The sequence below is a fragment of the Petromyzon marinus genome, chromosome 6, assembly GCF_048934315.1.
Source record: "Petromyzon marinus isolate PM22_M1 ecotype Great Lakes invasive population chromosome 6, UKy_Petmar_22M1.pri1.0, whole genome shotgun sequence".
In the NCBI taxonomy this organism is placed as follows: Eukaryota; Metazoa; Chordata; class Hyperoartia; order Petromyzontiformes; family Petromyzontidae; genus Petromyzon; species Petromyzon marinus.
In genome coordinates, this window is record NC_133672.1 from 11,317,785 (window position 1) to 11,343,472 (window position 25,688).

General features: G+C 41.9%; 1 protein-coding gene and 1 long non-coding RNA gene across 3 annotated transcripts in view; one reads left to right on the forward strand and one right to left on the reverse strand.

Moving 5' to 3' along the window:
- The window catches only part of PLCB1 (phospholipase C beta 1), a 196,206-nt gene that overhangs the window by 128,583 nt on the left and 41,935 nt on the right, over nt 1-25,688 (forward strand). For both annotated transcript variants that reach the window (XM_076065044.1, XM_076065045.1), the window contains exons 10-14: nt 1,858-2,004; nt 15,918-16,075; nt 19,848-19,930; nt 21,567-21,651; nt 22,140-22,329. In XM_076065044.1, coding sequence (XP_075921159.1) covers nt 1,858-2,004; nt 15,918-16,075; nt 19,848-19,930; nt 21,567-21,651; nt 22,140-22,329 — 663 coding nt within the window. The remainder of the gene's footprint in view (nt 1-1,857; nt 2,005-15,917; nt 16,076-19,847; nt 19,931-21,566; nt 21,652-22,139; nt 22,330-25,688) is intronic.
- On the reverse strand, nt 10,807-15,209 carry LOC142923975 (uncharacterized). The gene is made up of 3 exons (XR_012941094.1): nt 15,126-15,209; nt 14,747-14,908; nt 10,807-11,227 (listed from the first exon to the last, which is right to left on the reverse strand). It is a non-coding gene; the product is annotated as an uncharacterized LOC142923975 (long non-coding RNA).

A 25,688-nucleotide genomic window follows, 5' to 3' on the forward strand; every position in this document is an offset into this window, starting at 1 on the left:
GCTGTTAACCTTGTCCTTGTAGGCAGAAAGAACTCAAATGTTTATTCTTGCAGTGAATTGGAGCAGCAATCAAATGAAATATACATGCACTCCATTTGCACAATCCTTCTGGTAGACAGTAATGAAGAATTCAATAAACACCACGCTTATTATTACTGAGGCATTTCTGGATTACAGAGTATGTCCTATATGGGTTTAAAAATAGGTATATTGCATGGTTATTTTTTACTTTACATTGCTGAAACAATTATGCATTGGTGAGAAATTGCAGGGTTTTTCAAGTAATCTGGGATAATTGGGTTCTATGAAATCCAGGTGACACTACCAGATAAACCACCATTTGCGAATTACGTTAAGGCATTCCATGTTATGTTGGCTAGTCATTCCAAAAATATTTTGTAATCATTATTTTGATTGCTTTATGCTCAAAATTGAGTCAACTAGTATGAATACGCATGGCAACCAGGTTAAATTTATTAGAAAAAATGTTGGCCTCATTTTTACCTTGAAGTCAGATTTGTATTATTTAGTTTTTGTACATTATATATTTTTAAATAAACTAAATTTTATAGCTATGGCATGCTATATATGACACAGTGACTATTACAGTACTCTTAAAGTAAATATGTAGCTAAATTCATTGCATAATATGATCATTTGACACGCAATGTTTAGCTTTTGCATGTCGATTATTATTAACGTGAGACACATTGTGGACATTTTGTCTGTCATCTTTGTAGATATAGGAAAAACAAAGCTGTTATGGTTGAACATTCCATTCACTCCTTCACGTTCACGAATGTGAACCGCGAGTAAATTCACAAGAGGAATATTATATTTACACATTTATAAGGGATACCACCAACATGTTTATTCTACAAAGCCCATTTCAGACTTGCTGGTTCACAGATCATGCCAGCATTGAGCAGTGAATGAGATGATGACTTTAATGTATCTGCCATCCTCTGAGTGTTTTAACATTCTTGCATCTAATTTCAAATGTCTTCTTTTGTTTTATGGGACGCTGCCATGATGTAACGGTTTGCAAACTGGGCTTGTGATCCAGTGGTCACCAGTTTAACCTCCCGGCATGGCAGTTGAAACAATGGGCAGGTTTATTAAACCACGCTCCCTCTATCCACCCAGCAGTACAAACGGGTGCATAATCATCATGTGTACATATTTTCAGAATCATAATCAGACTATTTAATTATTCTTGAGAAATCCGATGAGCTATGAAGCTTTTTTCTCTCTCACAAACGTCCAGTAGTTTCACAGATATTCAGAAGACCGCAGTTGGGTTGCACTACAGTTAGCCAATCAGCAGGTTGCATATACTGGGGTAGAGTATGGGTACACTCGCCTCTTCTAAGATTCATGACCAGTACGGAAGAGTGGACCAAAACGCCCTCTAGGCTTTAGAGGTCCTCTCTAGGGCTCCCTCTCACCCTTCTGCCAACAATGGCTTGAGCAAACAACTGCAGGGTTGTACCTTTATAAACTCGTAGTTTCGAGTATTTGGCTGCTATAAATTTCCACATGATCAGCAACTTCGTTGAGCTATTTTTTTGTGGCCAGGTCGCTTATGAAAAAAGATCGTTAAAATGGGCCTTACCTGATTAAAAAAAAAAATATACAAATTGTTTTAGTTTAGACCTTCACTGACAGAGAGGTACGTACGCATGTGTGCAGTTACACATTTGCCAAATTCCCACGGCCACTGGGAAGCAGGCTCAATGGCTCGTTTCCAGCCCTGGGCCGTTCCAGGATCGGCAGCACAGAGCCGGGACGTGAGTTTCCACCCCCGAATAGCAGTGTTCGCTTGTTTACATGCCCTGCTCTGTTTGTGTGTGGTAGGCCACATCTCAGTGGGAGGATTTCTCAAGTTCCTACAAGGGGACGAGAACTCTGCCATTCCAGCCGAGAAAATCGACTTGAGTGACGACATGATGCAGCCGCTCTCTCACTACTTCATCAACTCGTCCCATAACACCTACTTGATGGGTACGTGGCCCACGGCACTTGGCAATGAGCGCGGCAGTCTGCGGGTGCCTTGGGACTTTCGTCATGGTCCTAGGGGAACAGCAGCTCAAGTCTAAGTTTGCTTCAATATTTCATGAGGTGTGCTCATTTCTCAGTCGCTTACACAACCTTGTTATACTTGAGCAGGATTCTTACAGTGGTTTTGATATTGCAAAGAGCTGTGTGGTTTAGTTTCATATTAACTTAAAGGTGGGACACATTTAAAATGAAAATGAGGACAACCATCTTTAGTTCTTTTTGTCACCAGCACCCTAACATTCTCATCATTGCCAATTCTGCAAAGGCTCTAAACTTACACACGTTATGTTGATTTATTTTTATTACTGTATTAATATTTTCTAAAGGTGATGCACTCACCATAGAGGACATAGACTTCTTTATTTTTAGAATGTCATTTTGCATAATTTTCTGAATCCAGAGAGACTAATATTCTAAATATAGCTTTGTATATCCAGGCTTAAAAAAAAATGTGTCGGTGATCCATTTCAAAAATGATTATATGTAATTGGGACAGAAGCTAATTGTCAGGCAACCCTTTTACCCCGAGTGGAATCCAAATCTGCAGCTAAATTTCCCCCTTACCTGCCTCACGAGATATTAAGCCACTTGAATTACTTCAAAGTAAATGAAATATGTAACATTCTTCTGTTGAATGGATCTATAAAACATTCCCAATAAAAAATGCCTGCCATCACAAACCCTCGTCAAAAATTGACGCACGCCATTTAATCAAGTAGCTCAGTCTGTAGATGTGTTCGATGCATCATGTCGGAAACGTATGATAATGCACGGCACTAAGCCCTGTTGATAATTTAACTGCGCGGTGCGGAAATATGTTGAGATTGTGCACCATCATTAAGTGCATAATGCGAACAAAGTGGCAGCTGTGTCCGCTCTTGGTCTGTGTGCATTGTGTGTGTGCACGCATTACATAATCGATGTTTGAAAAAGTGGGTTAACGCTGTCAAAAAAGATCGAAGCGAATGAAATAAATAAATAAGTGCCGGCCGTAATTATAAAAAAGAGAGTTAGTTGGAATTCAGCATCCAGTATAGAAATCAATAGCTTTCTGTTGGCCATCAGCACAGACAGGACTTGGCACGTGTGTGTTGGAAGGAGCAAGGTAATCTCTCTACAAGAATTCCTCTTTTGTGTTGCCTCCTTTTTAATTCAAAGAATGACCTCTACATCCAAACCACTGCATAGCTTTGTTCTTTTAAACCCATATCAGACAGTGCATTGAATCTGAAGACGTGATACCAAAGTGTTAGTTGTTTCTGAAATAGAATACATTTTTTTCCCTGTAAATTTCCCAACTGAGAAACTGTATTTCTTTGATTTGCTTGATGACTGATGGAGACATTTCATCTGATAGCTTTGATATGTTTGTTAGTCAGATGTTATTTTGTTGCTTGTAACATTTTAATGTATTGCTCATAATGGAAAAATGGACCATAGTCTATTGCAGAGCCATGCAAAGGATCCAAATACATACAGTGAGGGAATAAAGTATTTTATCCCCTGCTGATTTTGTACGTTTGCCCACTGACAAAGAAATGATCAGTCTATAATTTTAATGGTAGGTTTATTTGAACAGTGAGAGACAGAATAACAACAACAAAATCCAGAAAAAACGCATGTCAAAAATGTTATAAATTGATTTGCATTTTAATGAGGGAAATAAGTATTTGACCCCTCTGCAAAACATGACTTAGTACTTGGTGGCAAAACCCTTGTTGGCAATCACAGAGGTCAGACGTTTCTTGTAGTTGACCACCAGGTTTGCACACATCTCAGGAGGGATTTTGTCCCACTTCCCTTTGCAGATCTTCTCAAAGTCATTATGGTTTCGAGGCTGACGTTTGGCAACTCGAACCTTCAGCTCCCTCCACAGATTTTCTATGGGATTAAGGTCTGGAGACTGGCTACGCCACTCAAGGACCTTAATGTGCTTCTTCTTGAGCCACTCCTTTGTTGCCTTGGCCGTGTGTGTTGGGTCATTGCCATGCTGGAATACCCATCCACGACCCATTTTCAATGCCCTGGCTGAGGGAAGGAGGTTCTCACCCAAGATTTAACGGTACATGGCCCCGTCCATCGTCCCTTTGATGCGGTGAAGTTGTCCTGTCCCCTTAGCAGAAAAACACCCCCAAAGCATAATGTTTCCACCTCCATGTTTGACGGTGGGGATGGTGTTCTTGGGGTCATATGCAGCATTCCTCCTCCTCCAAACACAGCGAGTTGAGTTGATGCCAAAGAGCTCCATTTTGGTCTCATCTGACCACAACACTTTCATCCAGTTGTCCGCTGAATCATTCAGATGTTCATTGGCAAACTTCAGACGGGCATGTATATGTGCTTTCTTGAGCAGGGGGACCTTGCGGGCACTGCAGGATTTCAGTCCTTCACGGCGTAGTGTGTTACCAATTGTTTTCTTGGTGACTATGGTCCCAGCTGCCTTGAGATCATTGACAAGATCCTCCCGTGTAGTTCTGGGCTGATTCCTCACCGTTCTCATGATCATTGCAACTCCACGAGGTGAGATCTTGCATGGAGCCCCAGGCCGAGGGAGATTGACATTTATTTTGTGTTTCTTCCATTTGCGAATAATCGCACCAACTGTTGTCACCTTCTCATCAAGCTGCTTGGCAATGGTCTTGTAGCCCATTCCAGCCTTGTGTAGGTCTACACTCTTGTCCCTGACATCCTTGGAGTGCTCTTTGGTCTTGGCCATGGTGGAGAGTTTGGAATCTGATTGATTGATTGCTTCTGTGGACAGGTGCCTTTTATACAGGTAACAAGCTGAGATTGGGAGCACTCCCTTTAAGAGTGTGCTCCTAATCTCAGCTCGTTACCTGTATAAAAGACACCTGGGAACCAGAAATCTTTCTGATTTAGAGGGGGTCAAATACTTATTTCCCTCATTAAAATGCAAATCAATTTATAACATTTTTGACATGTGTTTTTCTGGATTTTTTTGTTGTTATTCTGTCTCTCACTGTTAAAACAAACCTACCATTAAAATTATAGACTGATCATTTCTTTGTCAGTGGGCAAACGTACAAAATCAGCAGGGGATCAAATACTTTTTTTTCCCTCACTGTAGCAGCTGTGGTGTGTGCTTATGCAGGGTGGAGTAATTTAAGTTTGGCTCAGTGTAATGACTTTAATTTGCCTGTTATTCACATCAGCAGAATGCAACTGCATCTTACACATTAAAATGTTCTTCTCTCATCAGGTCCTGTTTTTTTTGTTTCATATACGCCCTTTTACTGCCTCATTATCAACATCAGCCATGGTTCCTGATCAATCCACTCCTGAATGAAGGCCCCCCACGCTGTTGCCACCACTTTGACAATCCTGAGCAGCAGTAATCCACTTAGTGCTTGCACACAAGCTGATTTCAATGCTTCTTCTCCATGGATTGGTTCATGTCCTTGGCTTTATATACTCATCACAATTTGAAATAATATCATCTGCATCATTAATTGTCTTGTCACTATTGATATGTTATTAGTAGGAATATTCCGGCCATCATAAACATTAATTTGCTTTTGCATTGCTTTGTGTAAAATAAAACAAAATTGTAATTGTATGAACACAATTATTAGTTTTGCTATAGTGCTTCCAAAATATCAGTTTTAAGTGCGATTTGTGCACGTTGTAAATTTTAACAACTAATATAGCACACATTTTAATATAGCACTAATTTACAGTGCTTAAAATATTTTAATGCGGCTGGCTCACACGAAATGTATTTCTCTAAGACGATGGTACTTTGCATGCCTACTGGCTATCAACAAAGATTCGTTCATGAAGCCATCCATATATACAGACACGGACACAATTTCAACCGAGAGGATGGTTATAAGCTCAGCAGTCATTGGAAAGATGTCATCAACCACTTTGGGTCATAACTTGATTTATGTTTTCTTGTCAACCTTCACCCTCTGCAGTGTGGGTGTGTGGAGCGAGGTGCAATGATTGACTGGTGGCCCTTTGATTGGTGTAGACCTACCGGTGTCGGGGTTTTCTTCAACATTAACATTAGCTGCCCCGCCCATGCTGCTGACACACTTGGGCTACGCCCATCTCTAAACCTTTAGAAACAGTTTGCCTTTAGAGGCTAACCCTTCTTTTCCTGATGACGACCGCTTGTGTTGCGATCGAAACGTCGTGTTTTTTTGTTTTTTATTCTTATTTTTTATTGTATTATTACTGAAAGAACCAGAATAAGTCTACATTATAGACTGCCAGTGCGCTCACTCAGGTTAAGAACCAGGCTACAATCTGCATTATAGACTGTCAGTACGCTCACTCAGTTTAATAACCATTGCTACAGTCTACATTATAGATTGCCAATACGCTCACCAGCTTAAAACCAGGCTACAGTCTACATTATAGACTGCCAGTACACTCACCAAGGTTAAGAACCAGGCTACAGTCTGCATTAGAGACTGCCAGTATGCTCACCGAGGTTAAGAACCAGGCTACAGTCTACATTATAGATTGCCAGTACACTTGCCCAGCTTAATAACCATTGCTATAGTCTACATTATAGACTGCCAGAACACTCACCAAACTTAATAACCAGGCTACAGTCCACATTAGAGATTGCCAGTACACTCACTCCGATTAAGAATCAGGCTACATCATGGGACCTCCTTTGCCGGTACCAAAATATGATAATAGTTTTTTACCATTTTTTCTGGCAACAAAACAGGTGTTAAGATGTTAAAACACCAAACTGAAACCTTTTACAAGTACGCCTTTTGGCGTCCTCTGGTCTAACACCGTTTGAGACGAGGCTCTAAAGAAAGCCGTCTCTGGTGTGGACCAATCAGTTTCAAAGACAATGCATATATTATCAGAATGTTTTTTGTTTGCATTCTGACCACAAACATTGTGCTTATTGCAGACATGATTCCTTGTAAAAGGTTTCAGTTTGGTGTTTTAACATCTTAACACCTGTTTTGTTGCCAGAAAAAAGGGGAAAACCCTATTATCAACCAGGCTACAGTCTACATTAGTGTTTTTTATTGTTTGTATTTACTTTATTTTTGTTATTATTTTTCTATCTACGTGACTTTACCGAAAGAACCAAAGAATATACTGTAGCCTCATTTTGAAATGGCTTTTGCTGCTTTAACTTATTACTGTGTTGAAACCAGACCCATCTCAGAATGTTCACTCATTAAAAAGCATAAGTCAGTCTACAAATTATAAACGATCTCAACCAAATAAAACACTTATTCTTCGCAGTCAATGTTTAATGGCTTGGTCATACATCTTCCCTATACATACGGGGAGGGATAAAACAAAATCCTGCAAAATTCACGGCATTCATTGACACATAAAACACTTGTACTGTAGGTTCATGCAGTGTAAACGTAACTCGGTATTAACGTTCCCCATCAAATAATTCAATGAAAATATATATTCAGACAGTCTCAGTATCCACGGTTTTACATAACCATAAATATGACTGCATTGAATCGTACAAAACATGTATTCAAAGTGACTAATATGTTGGCCAAGGGAATGATACATTTGTAAGTTCATTGACTTATGCTTCCCTGTCCAATGGACTGTGAACAATGATGTTTGTACAGCTTACAGCAGTGAACAACCACAGGGAGTTCTCATAGCATGAAGGGACGTGGCCAGGAGCAAGTGATCAACAGTTCTGAGTGAAAGTAAATCTGTGTCCTATATCTATTTATTTTACAAACACCAGTTCGTGCTGTTAAACATGTCTTGACTCGAGCATTTTAACTTAATGCTTTCAATTATAACATCTCTGACATCACTTATTTAAAAATGCATAACATTAACCACTAAAGTTATAGTTTTGTTTGCCAGCTGGAAGAACATACTCTGATGGAATACTAATAATTGACATTTTACCCAGGAAAGCCACGCTGAGTTCAAGGAATCTTTTTTCAAGAGGGTCCTGCTTTGAGATGTTTGGCCGACACCAATTACAGTGTTTGTGTGTAGCTATGGGAATAATTTAGAACCCAGAGGAAACCCTTCCAGAACAGGGGGAGAACATAGAAACGCCACACAGGAAAGGCACCCGAGTTAGGAATCTAACCGACGTCCTCCTTGCTGTGAGGCACAGGCGTTACCATTGCACCACACTGTTATTCCATTGTGTTTCAGCTATTGATTTGAAGAAAAACAACCACAACAATGATATATATTCTTGGTTCTTTTGGTAAAGTCACGTAGATAGAAAACAAATATCAAAATTAAATGCAAAAAACCCACGACGTTTCGATCGCAACACAAGCGGTCTTCATCTCTCCACCTGATCGATCGCAACACAAGCAGTCTTCATCTCTCCACCTGATGAAGACCGCTTGTGTTGCGATAGAAACGTCGTGGGTTTTTTTGCATTTAATTTAGATTTTTGTTTTCTATCTACGTGATTTTTCCAAAAAGAACCAAGAATATTAATTCCTGCAGTCACGAAAGTTTTAAGTCTAAATGAAACAATGATATGTCGCAATGCACAAGCAAGATGAATGGTTCAATTTGCAGCAGATAAATACCGTATTAAAAACAACCATTTGACAATTTTCTAAACAGTAAGCCGAGCAATCAGGAAGACAGAAGCGAGCTTGTATATCGCACAAAGCACTCGCAGGTCGAGGGCACGTTCACCTTGACAAGCGCTGAAGCGGTAGTGCTCACCACCACACAGATTATTACACGCGAAGACGCAGCTAATGATCATGACAGCATAAATCATGGCAGCAAAGAAAGACATCAAAGTTATCGGACTATGTCGTTTAGTTCCGAATGCAAACGATATAATTAATTTCCAATTACCCAAGTCGCGCATAACCGATTTCACAAATGACCAATCGCCTGCAGAGGTGTGTCTCGGGCGTTGGAGCTGATGTGTGCGCGCGACAGATGGCCCAGCGCGCCGCAGCAACTCCGCAAGTTTTACTTTGGCGCAGCGGCCACGGCCAGGGATGTGAATGTCACCTGGTGAGATAAATGGGCGGCTGTGAAGCAGTTAATGAGGCATGGAAAAGATCCTCGCCACCGACAGCCACTGCCGGCTCCCGGCACTGCCTCCTGCATTTAATGCCACTAACGAATATTTGCTTGATTGAATGTGATACTCTTATTTAGTCATATTAAACGGGTATTGCTAGGAGGAGAGATCATCACCCAACAAATAAGAAACGTAATCAATCATAAGCTGCGGTGTCTTCCTCGTTGATTAATGTGGATGCGCACCGTATATTTCACAAGCGCTGGACAGGGCAGGATGGGCTTTCTCACATCTGTTACCCTGTTGCAGAGACTTTGGTTAGCGGCTCACTGGAGAGTGACTTCAATACTTGTGTATCAATGTGCGAGCATCCCTGTATTACCAATCAAATGTCCATGCATCATTAATCACGGGGGCAGGGCGGGGTATGCGAAGCGGCAAAAAGCCTCGGAACGATGTGTAACAGCTGTAGAACCCATCGGGGGGAAATGAAACCGAATCTTTGATCTAAATGAATAAATAAAATGCTGCTATTTTGAAACGTTATTAAAATCATTAGGTGTTCTTTTATATATAATTTTTTCACTCCTCGCTTGCTTTTAGTATTAAATTCAGCCAGGTGGAAAATGGGTCCTATCGATTTATGGCACCAAGTCACAAATTACGGGGCATGTGCTCTCACGATCGCACCCTGCTGACCCCGCCGTCATTAGGAAGCGCAGCTGGATGAATCAGTGCACGCAGCCAGAGTGCCCAGCGGCAGGCAAAATGCGCAGAACAGTCGCGCGCGTTGCATGTGAGCTGCAAAGTTACTCGACGGGCAAACGTCATGTCCTCACGCGATACCGCTGATGAGATCAGCAGGCAGTGCATTTGAATTTCAGGAATTTTATGCCTGCATCAGAACCGGCCAATTGGTTAATATTTCATTGTTGCTCTGATCTTTCTTTTTATCCCGTAGCATCGTGTAATTTTACCAATATGTGAACTTGGGAAAGATGCGGCAATTTTTGATACTTTGCGCCTGTCATGATAATATAGCAATACCTTTTACTTCCACGTTTTCATTTTCTCTAACCACGGGGGGGGGGGGGATGTACAATTGGTTGTTCAAGTCCGTACACGGTGCACTACACACTCACACATATGTCTATATATGGGGCTCTATTTCCTATCGGGGGAACAGTGGTGCAGTGGTTAGTGCACTGCTCCATGAACCCGGCGACCTGAGTTCAATTCCTAGCCATGGTTAACTTCAGTGCCGAGAGAACTCCTTGTCCCACACCCACCCCTTCACCAATCTCGACTGACTCCAGTATGGTCAAGCACCCTATTGCTCAAACTGTTGAGAAGCCTTTATCTGGCAGTGGATAGACAGAGGGCTGTAAGATAGTTAATTCAATAATTCGTTTATTGTTCCTGGTATATCGTACTGCATTATTATTACTGCCGAGTCCAGGTGTATTTGTGTAACACAAAGGTGCACTGCGTCTCGGCATGGCTCTTCTTTAATAGGATGGTGCATAATCACTTCTCAGCTAATTCGTGTATGTGGGAAGATAATTGTATGCACAGGTGTCTTAACCATCGCACTCCACAAGCGAAGAAAAGGTACTAATTGAAGGTGCATAACAAGCTAGCACTCATGCCCCATTGAGATCAAATTGGGAGCGTTGCTAACATGCAATTGAGTAGTGCTCGCTTGTGTAGAGCACGCATTTATTTGTAAATGTTAAACAAACGGTTGTTTCTCAACACTGATATGGCTTAATCCACATAGCTGCACGGTTGTAATAATTTACAGGGCAGCAATTGTATTCTTGACATTGTCGTGTTTTTAACATTTAATTGGTTACAATTGTGCCAAGTGACTCAGACATTCCACTTTGTAATGTACTACAGGCAAGAGAATTAAGGGGGGGGGGGGGGAAATAATTGTGCAATGTTAGAGTCTGTCCAGCCTGCTGAGTTGTCTTAATGGGCTTTGGCCTTTATGGGCCGTGGCCCATTAAGAACTTACACCATCTTGGGGGGGTCTTTCATTCATTCCTGACTCACAACCTGAGAAAGGGACGGCACAGGCAATGGCGATCTCGTTACAGTTTATTGGACATTCTTTGTTATCTTGAGCTTGTATAAAGAACACACGCGACCTGCATGCACGAGGGATTCCTGTGTGAAATGCAGGGAAACAGGAGTGAGCGGTCAGCATTCTTTACGTCACGTGACTATAACTGACTACAGAAACTCTGTTCATGCCCTGAGTATTATTATTTTTTTTACTCAAAAAGACAAAAAAAATGTGCAGTTGCTGTATTATACTTGTTTGACTTTACAGAGCAAGATATGATAACTGTATAACACATTTGCATGTACAATTAGCTGATGATTTAGTGCAGTGAAACTACTTCAGGGGTATTGTGCATAACCAAAATCTTTCAAGTATATGACATTCATCTTATGAAGAATTATGTGTCCCGAGCGATACAACAAAGGCACCATAACTATGAGAATATTTATTTGTCCCAGAGTAATTGGTGCCACACGCAGATTGTTCAACTTGCGATCCGAATGTTGCGAATTCAAATCTTAGTTGTGTCTCGACCGATCCCTTGAACTTGACATTGTCGATAGACGTGTAACTTACACTGCTCGCTGGCTTAGGTTTATCAGCGGATATGACGTCACATCCCTGTAGCTCACCGACTGATACAAATTGACTGATTTTTACCTTGACAAATGTCAACATACAGAGCTCAAATATAGTTTCCAAACAGCAACGTATGTGGCAAATAACACGTCAGGATTTTAGGATGTTGCTTCAAGCTTAGGCACCTCCTACGCTATGTTCACTGGACTGTGGAGTTAATGGAAATGATTTCCTGTAAGTTGATGGGGTTTTTTTTCCCCAATGCAACCAACTTTAGTGTCAAGCAAAAGTCATTAATGCATTGAACCTTGAACTGTTTTCAGGACGTTAAAATTGTGTATAATTTGCCAGCACTCGCGAAAACTATGGTCCATGTCCAACTTACACAATGGTGCATCTGTCAGCTCTGTGTTGTCCAAAATATGTCGCCGACAATGGAATGACATGGTCATTACATTACATCAAAGGACCTGAGACCCGTATGTCTCAATGCTCAAATTACAAAACGTGCAACCTTCACCGAGCTGAGGGTCTATAAAATAAAATGTTCTGGCCCACGAGAGATGAAACTAACACGGAGTAAGTCAGCGGAATAGCCACAGCCATGAGAGGTCTTGTGAGAGACCAACTTGTTGAAGAGGTGGCTTTTCCAAAACAAGAAGTGACATTCCCCCTCCCCTCCCACCCACATGTCCACTCGTTTCCGAATCCCTTGGTGTGTCAGAAATTCGTTTTCCAAGTGTAAGGCTCACTATTGTTGTTGACCTTTTTATCCCTAGCGTGTAGCAAGCACATAACAAAGACTTTTTTTTCTGAAACTGTAAATCCATTTGGCTGGCTCTACATCATATACGTGTGGCGAGAAACTACACCTTTTGTTATAATGCTTAGAATATCAAGGATCAAAGGCTGCAGTGTTATGCCACAAGAATAACTGCAATGTGTAAACGGTTTTTTTTTTATTATGCAGTAGTAACTAGGCAATGCAAACCATGGCATCCATTAATTAGATCCAAAAATACCTACACATAACAACACTTTCCAGAGCTGGTATATCTTATTTCAAGTTTTTGAAAAGGGCCACTGACAAACGCTGAATGTAAGTCTGAATAATAATTTAGTTAAGTTGTTTACTACTCGAGTTACCAACATCTTACACTTGCTTGTTAATGTCAGTTCACATATCTCTTTAATTTGCTTTCAAGTACAGATAATAATCTGGAATTTATATATAGATATACAGAACAAATACAGCAATGGATAGCTTTTATGGCTGATGATAATAAACAATTAGGAACAGATATGAACGCATTGGTATTGTTTTATTTTATTACGTAAAATGTATTCTGATCAATGGTTGTGTTTGTTTGGTTTCCAGTGCAAGGCGCAATTTTGTGTTTTCCCCAACATCCAATGTGTATCCCGGTAATGTTGGTTTAAAATTAGTTAAACAAAATTTGTTGGACATCCATCCACCAACGTTTTCGATCTCACATGGTACTTCATTGATAATGATCAATTATCAATGAAGTGATTGTAATTAGCTTCAGTGCCTTTAAGATCTGACAAGTTAGACACTGGAGATCTCTCGGTCTTGCCGATGTTGAACATTGGCTGAACCTGATGCTTGAGGTGTGCGTACTCGGATGTCTTGTGTCTCTCTCGCAGGGCTTGCTGTCTTCTATAGGAAGGTGCTGTCCCCTTGTGATCAACCGCTCCTGGCTTGATCATCTTACCCCGCTGTGTACTTATCGCTCATCACTCTCTCTTCTTTCACCTTCTCTCAATCTCCCCGCTCTCTCTCTCTCTTCCATTTCCTCTGCTCCTCATCCCTGCCTTAGATCACGACTGTTTTTTTCCTTTACATTCACTCGATTATTATATCGATGCGGCGAGCCTTTGTAACATGGATCTGTCTTTACACATTCGAGTTGCTGAAAATTAGAACTTCTAAAATAAAATGTGAAATAACCGTTTGTAGTAATGTATAATAGACCATGCACATGGCAAGGTTCAATTGCAATACATGTCTATATAAACAGTGCCATAACATAGCTCTTATATATTATTGCCCTTGGGACAAATGTCCATTCCAGCTTTCAGTGTTAGCATGAATTGTTAATCTATATGTAAATTACGTTCCCTGTTTATGTAGATTCAGTGAGACACATTACATGGAACTGTTGACTGGTAGACATATAACTTAGACTGGCTGATAGTTTATAACATTTCATAGGATGACTGTCGCCATACATCAAAAGGAAAATGTCAAGATTTACATAGTTGGTAGACTTTGCGTGCATATTACTAAACACAAGCATTATTGAAAAAGCATACGTTTAGAACTGCAATTAGTGTTCGTGCATTGTTATTATTTAGAAGTGATGCATAATTGTAAAATATTTTTTTGTGATGCTACAATTAACTCACTTTAATGACATTGCAAGTGTAAGACGTCATATTGACTGTAAAGAAAGAAAAGCACGCGGGCTTGGGCAGGACCCGTCGCTGGAGGGGTCAAACGCCGGTGGGAAAGACGAGCAACCAAAGCGGCAGACAAAAGAGTGAATGGGTCAAAGATGACGTTCACAGTGTAGGCGGAGCCTTGGAATCGGGTCATCTGCAGGTGCTGGATGGATGGTTGCATTACGATTATAGCTGGCAATGGCTTGGAGAAGTCTTCTTCTGGCAGTGGATAGATGATGGCTGATGATGGATTACTTGAGGTGCCAATAGATGGAACTGCGAGTGTTATATGAAATCCCTCCGCCTGAGAAAATGTCACGTGTACTGATGGAACGGCGCTTTCTCGATCTGTTTCTGCATCAGTATTTCGTGATAGCTCGACTGAGTTCACGGTTATCTTGTCAGTAGCACAATATTGCAAATACTGGCAAAGATATCGTATCTGTTCAACTGTCTTGTACTGTATTCCTGAAAGTCAGATTTTCTTTACGATATCATTCATGAAACAGCGTAGATATATGGCAAAAATTAGTGCATGCAAGTTGCCGGTTTTCACATGCTAAATGTGGCCTCACCTGGTATGCAGGAAATCGTGGGTTCGATCCCGACCCTGGCACATGTATATTTGGAGTTTGCATGTTCTCCCAATGGTCACGTGGATTTTTCTCCAGGTCCTCCGGTTTTTCCCTCCATACTTAGAAACACACGTTGAGCTATCATTTGTGGCCAGGTCGCTTCTGAAAAAGAGCAATACAGTTCAAGTGGGCCTTTCCTGGTAAAATAAAAAATAGTTAAAATAGTTTTTTTTTAATCTGGGTCAGTACTTGACAAAAAGAGGGAGCCTCACAGTAAGGGGCACATTTCTTACATGCCCCGCTCATGGTTAGTCTATTGGCAGGTTGCGTGTGGTGTCACCTCTATCAAGCCAGCATGGAAGAGGAGGCAAAAAAAAACCTTTTGGAGGGGCTCGGTGGAGCTTCCTCTCGTGAAGGCCCTTGTGTCAGCAGTGGCTTGAGAAGGAAATTTCAGGGCTGAACCTTTACCTTATACCGGTGTAATGGAAATTGACGAGAAAATGGAACAAAAGCTGAAATATGTGCAAAACATCATGCAGAGGTGCATGCATGGAATTACACTCGCGTCTACCAGTACAAGCATCCAGTAGCACGTCTGCCAGTATTTTAAGAGCATGTGGGCATGAAGCGCGTGATAGCTTTACACCACATAATACATTTCAGATAACATAATACATTGCAGGTGTGTTAACGCTTTCCAACTAAGAATGAAAGCGTTAATGCATTAGCTCTGTCTGTCCCTCCGTCTGTAATTGGGGGGGGGGGGTCACAATAAAGATGATCCAAAATAAATGACTGTTGTATTTAAAGCTGTGGTGCTATGAGAGACACACCCTATGGAAAACCTTGCCAAATGTATCATAGCTAAGCAAAATATTTGGTAATACTGCATTGACAGCGGTGCACAAATGTTTTTTGCCAAATTGATCAAAGGGCTGTCTACACCCAAGCATGCAACCATCTGCCTACAATCTGCCTACATCCAGCATGCAACAATCTGCCTACAATCTGCCTACAAAGGGCTGCCTATATGCAGCATGCAACAATCTGGCTGTGGGGGCTCGGAAGGTCACGTTATCATAATTTTAACGAAACACTTTCGGGGACTAACGCATGCTGCAAACCATTAGAAAAACCGTGCTACTTTTTGTTTTTTTTTGTTTATTGTCAGCCGGTCAGCTGGCCGGGAGCTCGTCGGTGGAGATGTACCGGCAGGCACTGCTGGCCGGGTGCCGCTGCGTGGAGCTCGATTGCTGGAAGGGACGCACGGCTGACGAGGAGCCGGTCATCACACACGGCTTCACCATGACCACGGAGATCCTCTTCAAGGTCAGCACCTGGCCCATGTCAGTGGTGATAAGAGAGATCATTTGCTTTTTGATGTGCATTCGCTTTTTTTTAATGTTGATTCACATTTGAATTCGTGCTGGGACTTAGGTTTTGCTCCAAATATGTTCTAATTGTGAATCCAGGGCCCCATTGTGCTGCTTGGATCCTTTCGCTTATGCTCAGTTTGTTTATGCCTAGCACTACCCCTGGCCTCCATGACACATAATTATGCTTTTCCAACATGGAACGCTTTTTTGTAATGTTGGTGTAAAATGGTTAAGGTTAAAGATGTTTTAATAACATTTTGTCGTGGATGACTACAAACTCGAAGTAGTGATTACTAAAAACATTGTGTGTGGATTTACCGTGACCACAGAGATGGTCTTCAAGGTGAGCACCTCGCCCCCGCAACAAATTCCCATCCACGGCCAGAATTGGGTCTGGCGAGATGGATTGCCAGTGCCAGTATAAATTGCAGCTGTGTGTCCGACGCTGAACGATTATAAGTCTCCAAACGGCTTATCTTATAATTTAGCACATGTGCATGATGTATACATTTTCTTTGTACACTCTTAAAATGCTCCCACAGACATTCACTGCAGTAGCAATAGTTATGCACGTGCAAGTGCACGCATTCGCCAATGACATACGTTTAAAGTGATGTATATAAAACAAGCAAAATTTAACATTGAACATTAAATTAAACAATACGTTTAGAATGATTGAGTGACAATATTTTTTTTTATAACGGCAGTTTGTAAGAAGTGTATTTTGACAAAACAAAGGGAAAAATTGTTACTTTGGTGCTGAAGGTTTCATTGATAAGTAAAGTTAATACAATTATGCTACATCATTTATAATATCAAAATCTATTTGAGGTAAACATTTCACTAATTACAAAAAAAATTAGAAAATAATGCTGAGCCTGAAATAATGAAGTAGAAAATAATGCTTGACCAAACTAAATACAGATGCATCTATACGTTTAGCACAGCATTAATAAAAAAAAGCCTTAATGTGTATAAGTTGAAATATATATGCAATCAAGGATTAGCATTACATAGCATATATTGTGATCACCGCTGTTTCAGTCCAAACATTGTGGCACTGTCATAAAAGGACTCCATCAAAGAGGATTTGATTCAAGCAAGCATTGCAGGGTTTGGGGGAGTGGATTTGAGAATGCGAGCAAGGATGATTGGTGGGGGGGGGGGGGGGGCGAGAGGGTGGTGGGGGTGGTGTAAAGATGTTGGTGGTGGGTTGGTTGGTGCTGTTCACCATTCATCCCCCTTGTGTTGTAAACGGATTTCAATCAAGTGTTCACCAACAGCACTTGCCCAATCCACATGACAATCACGTTCGAGGGGCCCGCGGCCACACCTTAGCTTTCACTGCGGTGCTTGCGAGCAACCATTAGGACATGGCGTCAATGACAGGTCAAGCGGACTCCGGGGCTTCTCTGGCCACAGATGAGCTGCTGCTGGCGTTTTTCACACACGGCCCGACCGCAGGAGAAAATGTCAGTCTCGCGGTGATGGACGGAGGTGGCCTTTGATGACAAATGGCGAGTGTATCTCTGTCTATGTGCCCAGGGATGCCTCGAGCGCTTTATATTCGTTCAGGTTGGCCAACGTTGCGATCCTAAATTGCCTTAAGAAACCTTTTCTATTTTTGTTTTCCTTTCTTCTTCCCTTTTCTTCTCCACAAACGGCTTTTTGGCTTGAGTATCATGCTTACTCATTAAAAAGCCGCGCCACTTTTCAGAGGTGTCTGCCGATCATCTTCGGCAGCTTGCTGTCTCGTTAACGGAAAGGGGATTTTCAGTGAATGTTTATATATATGCGATCTGAATTTTGATTTAAAGCTTTCGCGATTGCAGGGATTCATATTCTTGGTTCTTTCGGTAAAGTCACGCGACTTTACCGAAAGAACCAAGAATATTTATGCGATCTGTTTATGTTAATTATGACTCTTATATTCTTGTGTCAGCGTATGCTTGCATTTTTGGCTTAACCCAAACTTCCCTCTTGACCTCCAATAGCTGTAAATGTTTTACCTCCGTGTACATTTTATCACCTTGCATTACACCCACTCTGTCTGGTCACTGAGCTGTATAGATGTTTTTCAGAAGCAACCTGGCCACAGATTAAGTGACTTGTCATGTGAAAATTTATAGCAGCCAAATATTCTGAGCGTATGTTTCTAAATGTGGAAAGGAAAACTGGAGAACCTGGAGAGAATTCCACGCAACCACGGGGAGAGAGAAAATGCAAACTCTAATGTACAGGAGTCAGGGTCAGGATCGAACCCACGACCTCCTGCATACCAGGCGAGGTAGTTAACATCTCGCCACCATGGCACCCCATTGTTAAGCCATCACGTCAATCAGCCTCAGGACGGCTCTTAAATCTCAGAGGACACTAATTCAATTCGCAATTCTGGCCTCAAATAAAGATTACAACGTTAACAAGGTATTTCCTTATTGGTGAGGATAACGCTTTAATACAATTCAATTTAATGTTGGGTGAGAGTAAAAAAAAAATTAAGCTGCTTTAACCTCGCAATGTCGAGAGATGCATTAGCACGTTGAAATCTGACCTTGAGTCCATTTCCTTAAGCTGGATCATTCCCCCCCCCCCCCCCCCCTCAGAGCTGAAGGCCATGAGCAGTGTTAGAGTTCCAGAGCAATTTAAATCATTCTGATTGCCATCAGGTTGCGTGCTCTGTTTGCGAATACTTTGAAGCGTCTGAAGGGAATTGCAAGGGTCTTGCCAGCGGAGGAAGGGAGTTGGGAGAGAAATACGGTTACCAGTGGCCAGTTCTAGCGATTGATGTGCGGTCACCATGACAAAGCTCTTGAAATTAGCATTCAGTTGCACGTGACTGTGTGCGCAATGAATGGTTTTCAGCAGCAGCAAACTGTCAAGATGTGTGGATCGCCCCTCGTAAACATATCTCGAAGGCCAATGTGCACACATTTAACACGGTGGGGAAAAATACAGAATTCAGGAGGAGAATATTAACTTCGCAAGATAAGGTTGGAAAGGTTTTCTTCATGTTATTGTTTGTCTTATTTACAAACAAGCCTTTTTTTTTCAATCTCTTCAATATGTGAATCTGCGTCTGTAATGATTTCGAGCTGAAATTCATTTCTGACTTTGTAAATATAAAGTGTGCCACTGAGATGGGCTTCTTCTTCCACGAAGTTGTTAAGATTGGCTAAAATTCACCAGATGTTTGACAGAATACATTTATAAAGCAGTGACAGGCTCTAGATTTGAAGCTTTCGTGACTGCAAGGATCCATACTCTTTGGTTCTATTCGGTAAAGTCACGTAGGTAAAAAATAAAACAACAAAAATCACGACGTTTCGGCCACAACACAAGTGACCTTCATCAGGTGAAGGGACCAGACAATCTGGTCCCTTCACCTGATGAAGGCCACTTGTGTTGTGACAATCTGGTCCCTTCACCTGATGAAGGCCACTTGTGTTGTGGCCGAAACGCCGTGATTTTTGTTGTTTTATTTTTTACCTACGTGACTTTACCGAATAGAACCAAAGAGCAGTGACAGGCTACCAATTCAACAACTTAAATGGATTCTGTGGATCAACACTCTCGCAGCTGATCCTTTGCTGTCAGAAGAAATCATAGGAAGATTAGATGATCATTTACATTCCTCGGTGCAAATCTTAGGTCCTAAAACTTGAGTGCAGTTCCGTCTTTTCATCAACTGCCTGAAGTCGCATATGGCTCTGTTTTTTGCTGCGTAGGATGTGATCGAAGCCATAAAGGACTGCGCGTTCAAAACGTCACCGTTTCCTGTCATCCTCTCCTTTGAGAACCACGTGGACTCGTACGTATCACCGCTGCGCACCTTATACCCCATGGAAGGACTAAAGCAAAAAAAAAACTCACATTGGCCTCTATGTTCGCATTCTGGGACAGTTGCGGCTATTTTCAGACGAAAGTGGTTAATGCCTTCAAAGCCATGCCTCTCGGTATTTTAACGTATTGCATTCACCGGCTATTCAAATATTAACACTATATTAATCATATGGAATATTAATGATAATTCTCTTAGTGCTGTGTCCATGTTTCCTGAAGTTATGTCCTCGTAAAAAGCAGAAGTAGTTGTTTATGCAGCACATGTACTGTGCTTATCTGTGTTTATTATGAGTATTATTATAAGTGAGCACACAAATGCACATACACGGAGGTGGTCAGAATTTTTGTTAAAGAAAATTTGCACTGAAACAAAATGCTAAGATTGCCTATCAATGGCTTAATAATAACAGTGGAGTGGAAACTGAACATAAAACACCGTATATGACCACAGTTCTCATATGTAAGCAACACATGCTTACACTACACTCGTGAAGGGAAGGGCAAAGGACAACTTCTGATACAGGCACACGACTTTGGATATAAGCACATCTGGCCTTGCTCTCGAGGGGTGTGCTCATAGCCACGTTCTACTGCATGGGAAAATTATCAGCAAATAAGTTAGCAAATTCGTGAACGGCTTTTACATTTCTTTTTAAAATATGGTGGTGAATGTCAATTTCTCCACCCCAAAGGATCACGGCCTATATGTATATGCTACGACAAGATAGGGGCAGAGTTACGTTAAAGTCATGAACACTATTGACACACTGTTTCTTTACTCATGGACATGCTGTGTTTCGAGTGAGTGAAGTTAGCTGAAAGATTTGACATGATAATTAATTTTATTATTAGTCCCCCCCCCCTACCCAAAGATTATCATGAAGCTACTTACACAAAAGGAATGGTCTTCTTTACATAACAGTTTATATGCAAATGTTATACTGGTAGGAACGAAGTTGTAAACTGAGTGTACCAGCCTGCAATAGAATAATGTGTCCGTCCGTCCGTCCCCTTTCAATACTTTAACGAAGTGAAATCTCGTGCTGTTGGGTGTAGAAGAACCCTCAACGATTTTGAGGGCAAACAGGTGGGAAGACGCTCTCAATTTGCACAATTTTACGTAACAATGTCATAAAATTGCGCAAAATTCCAATGTTCCTACCAGCCCACCCTGCAGGGACCTGTTTTAATGGAAAACTTCCCAACCCCCACCATTACAAACGTAAGACACTCTTGCTAAAAATGGAAGTGCTGTGACAGTTACACGCAGCATGTGGCTTGTAATTCAGCACTCTACAATGTGCGACGGTCCATTCACTTCGTACGGGGGCGTTCGGGAGATGCGTGCTCAATTAGCAGCCGTGCTGCTGCACGCGCTAAATTTCGCTGGGAAGTAAACCATGAACTTGCCCCGCACAGCAGTAATGTCCGACCTGTTCTCTTCACAAGCGGTCGAGAGGTGATGGATGCGGAATGCAACCGAATTATGCACCACGTATAAATGCGCCGCTGAGTATTGATCATGTCACTTGTAAGTTTATCAACTCTGCTCACGTACTTTTTGTGTGTGTGTTTGCATATGCATGTGTTTACCCATCCTAAAGCCCCAAACAGCAAGCGAAAATGGCAGAGTACTGTCGGACAATATTTGGAGATGCTCTGCTGATGGACCCTCTGGAAAAGTACCTGGTAACCTCAGCCTGGCGAGAGAGAACCATTGCAACAAGCACCATGGCATCATTGCCCAGGACCATAATGCAGTGGCAGCCAAGAACTCCAATCAATTAAGCGTCGACCGTGTGTTTTCTGATCCGGACAAAACAACAAATCCTGTGCAGCCACATCTATGGATAGAGAATCAATCCTGCCTCAACTGGGGAATGCTTTATTTACATTCACCTCTGGATTTGTGCTCCAATTTAATTTTGGCCCAACAATATAATTTGCTTCCAAATGGTGCGCTGACGTTTGCCTCGCAGAGGGGCTACGGATTGAGAGAATGAATTAACCCCTTCCGCATGTTGCTTTTTATATTCTCGCCATCCTCATGGCGCCAAGGACAATATCACGAGTAGGGGGGTGGTGGGGGGGAGTTGTCAGGTGGTGTTAATAATACGTAGGTATTTTTTTTTTACTTTGAGGCTAATAGCATTTACCCTCTTGTCCATTGTGTGCAGCTGGAGTCTGGGATTCCCCTGCCCAGCCCTCAGGACCTCATTGGCAAGATCCTCATCAAGAACAAGAAGAAGAAGCACCCACCCAAGGGGGCCCAGGAGGGCGGCTCGGCCAAGCGTAGGGCGGGAGAGGCCATCTCAAACACGCAGAGTGACTCCTCCAGCGTGTGTGACCCCTGCTCTCCAAGCACAGGTGCTTGCAAGGACATAGATCCCACCCCCCCCCCCCCCCGTATAGCCTTAACAGACTCTTAGGGATGAGTGCTGTTAGCGAGCACAATAGGAAGGCTGACACGGCACATGAGGGGGCGGGTGGCCAGTGGAGATGGTTACACACCTCCGATTCACACGGTTGGCTACGTACGGCGTTGAAAGAAGTTCAACTTACATACCGCACCAGGTAGTCATCTGAGACTGAGTCGACACAGGACAGGCCACAGGAATGGTTGACATAATTGTCACTGGTGTTGACTGTGAACAGAAATTAAACTCAGGTCACAGGGTTCATAGTGCAGCTTGCTAACCGCTGTGCCACAACTCCCCAGGTGCTCACACTCACTCATTATCAAACGATTGCAGTTGAGCAGCAGCCAAGATTTGTGGAGGGAATGTTTGGCTGACATTAATTCATAAGGGTCTCACACTTAAATTTAATCCAGCAGCCAATTGACCTTGGCTTATGATGAGAGTTGAATGGTGAGCACAATGGTTAGGAGCAGACTGGTCTATTCTACCAGCATTGTAGCTGAAAATTTGGCAAATATCTTACCCCCCCCCCGCCCCAAGCCTCTGCCCATCCAGAAGTATAAATGGGAACACCACAGTTAGTCGACTGGCAGTTTGCGTGTGGTCGGATAAAGTGTGGGTACTACCACCGATTGCAAAGCATTCAGTCAGTGTGGAAGAGTAGACCAAACTACCCTCTACAGGGGATTTCTAGAGCCCCCTCTAGTGGAGGCCTTTTCGCCAGCAGTGGCCTGAGCGAGCAATCTAGGGCAAGTTGCCCGATTATGCATGTGTGTCACCTGTGAAATAAACACATTCTCTGCATCAATTTGGTCGCTTAGTTAATCTTGAACAATTAGCACTTCCCCATTAGAGCCACGGGAACATGGATGCATAGAGAGTTTAGGGATGGGCACTGGGTGCACTAACCATGCCGCCCACCCCACTTCCCCCACCCACTACCCATGGGCATTGATGTTTCCTTCGCATCTCCGGGCGAACCGCAGAGTTTTAGCCACAGCTAAGTACATATATGTTTTTTCTTCGCACATAGAGCATCCAGACAAGCAAACACAAATTTACGTAATGCACCTTTCTTCACTCTAAGTGCATCTTTTTCCCTTCTATCGTGGAGTTTTCATTATTATTTGCATGTGTGTCATGTGTGAAATAAACACATTAAATTTCATTTTTTTTTTATAACCAATGGGCACGAACTTCAAGCATGCTAAATCAGTCGTAGCATTTTCTATGACGGAGATATGTATATATTATTGTAAGGTTGATATGAATGGAATGCATCCTAAAGGTAAAGCAATTCAGCCAGTTAATGCGCAGGTGCTCGGTGGATTATTTCATAGCAGAATCATCAGAGGTAGCTCTGGTTGCTTGGTGGGGAGGCCTTTACTCAGCAATGGATTGACTATGTCTGATGATGATTATGATATGACAAGCTAATTTTAATGGCAAATGAGATGAAGGCAAATGCAAGCTTCCCACTGCAGTCCATTTTCTGCATGCTCGTTTTTATATATGTTTTATGAAGACAAACTTGCCAAATCACGTATTATGAAGCCGTACTTATAATGGTGATACATTCCACACGTGCAGCTGTGCAAAATGAGAATTTAGTCAGGCGAAATGGTTTCACAAGATGTATACGCCTTGGGCAATGTTTCAAAGCGAGATACAGATTAAACATGGGTGCTGGAATAAGGAAAGATACCTTTGCTCTGTGGGTTTGCTTTTGGGCAAAGAAAGTACATTTTCCTACAGGAGCATGATGCACCGTCACATGCACCCTTGCACACATTCCTGCGAGAGTAATTACCCGCCTTATGTTCGATATTAGAGATTTCATCATTGCAAAAAAGAAGCACTTGACCGCAGCACTGACGGTTTAGTACACTATAATATACATGTTTCATCCAGTAGTTTATTTCAATCGTTTGATAATTATCGTCATTATTTTCATTCCTGACCTACGTTATACAATATGGCAGTTGTGCCACCTCATAAAAAATGCAGTGCAAATCGCCTGAATTATTTCTGTCCTCATATTTTCTTGGCAAACGTGCATTATTAGGGCTGAAGGACTGATGTTTTATTGAACACTCGTCGTGGATGAAAAATGGATTATGCCTTTCACACTCGATTAACAGGCCATGAGTTACTGCAAAAGCAGGGCCAAGTGGTAACTCGAATGTTTATTAAAATAACGTTTATAAAACCCCCACATCGTGAAAAAATGTTCACAAGTCAACTCTGCTCCACGCCTTTATTTCCCTACAATGCATTCGCACGAATTTAGTCAAACTAAATTAAAGATGCAAACACATTTTTATTCAAATTTTTTTGTGGGGACAAAAACTATCTAGGTACTGTAATGGAAAGAACTAGTGAAGATGGAAGCGTAATCTGCTCGTTTTAATCCTCAGAAGCTTTAATTTTAAGTTAGGTGTGTCTTGCTGGCCATAGCACAGTTGGTTACGTACGGTGTGAAAGAAGTTCAACATACAAAACCTTAATCTTGAGAAGATATTAAATGTTTTACCCATTATATGGTGATACAAAGCTCAACACCGACGTTGGCATGTTATACTCCTATATTTTAAAGTACTGTATTCACATTTAATATAACATTCTGAACAATATAATGGATGCTCTCATGCTGTAATAGGTAGCACATTGTATTTGCAATAGGTCTGGAGCCTCTGTCCACCCAGCAGTATAAGTGGCCACACCAGTCAGTCAATTGGGAGGTGGCACGTGGTGGGGTAAAGTGTGGGAGCTGCTACCTCTTTCCATGACATCTGGCCAGCATGGATTAGTATGCCAAATTCCCTCTCGACCAGCATCTGCCAGCATTGACGCGATCAAGCAATAGTAGAGCTGTACCTCTACTCAGTAATGAATGTAAAGAGTAAAAAAAATACTTCGGAATATGGCAATGTTGCTATCCATCGGGTCCATTATTTTCTCTCCTCCAGGGCATTTCACAATAGAAACCTTAACATTTCAGCACTCGGCTTCGAGACATCTACGGCGTGAACGCATATGCAAAGTGACACTCCTTCCACGTCACTGTGTGTATCATGCCTGCAGCGGCATACAGATGAAAGTATTCTATGCACAATGAGCAATTTTAGACCCCAGATGTCTCTGTCGTCCTGTAGTGAAAAGAACAAAACACAAATGTGCTTACTTTGTACGTACACGTGTATACGTCATAGTCTTTCCACGTACAATTGTAAGTGGTAAAATATTAAATACTTTCTAGAAACATCGGAGACTGACACGGTAAAATTCAGATTCAAGGATGAAGCC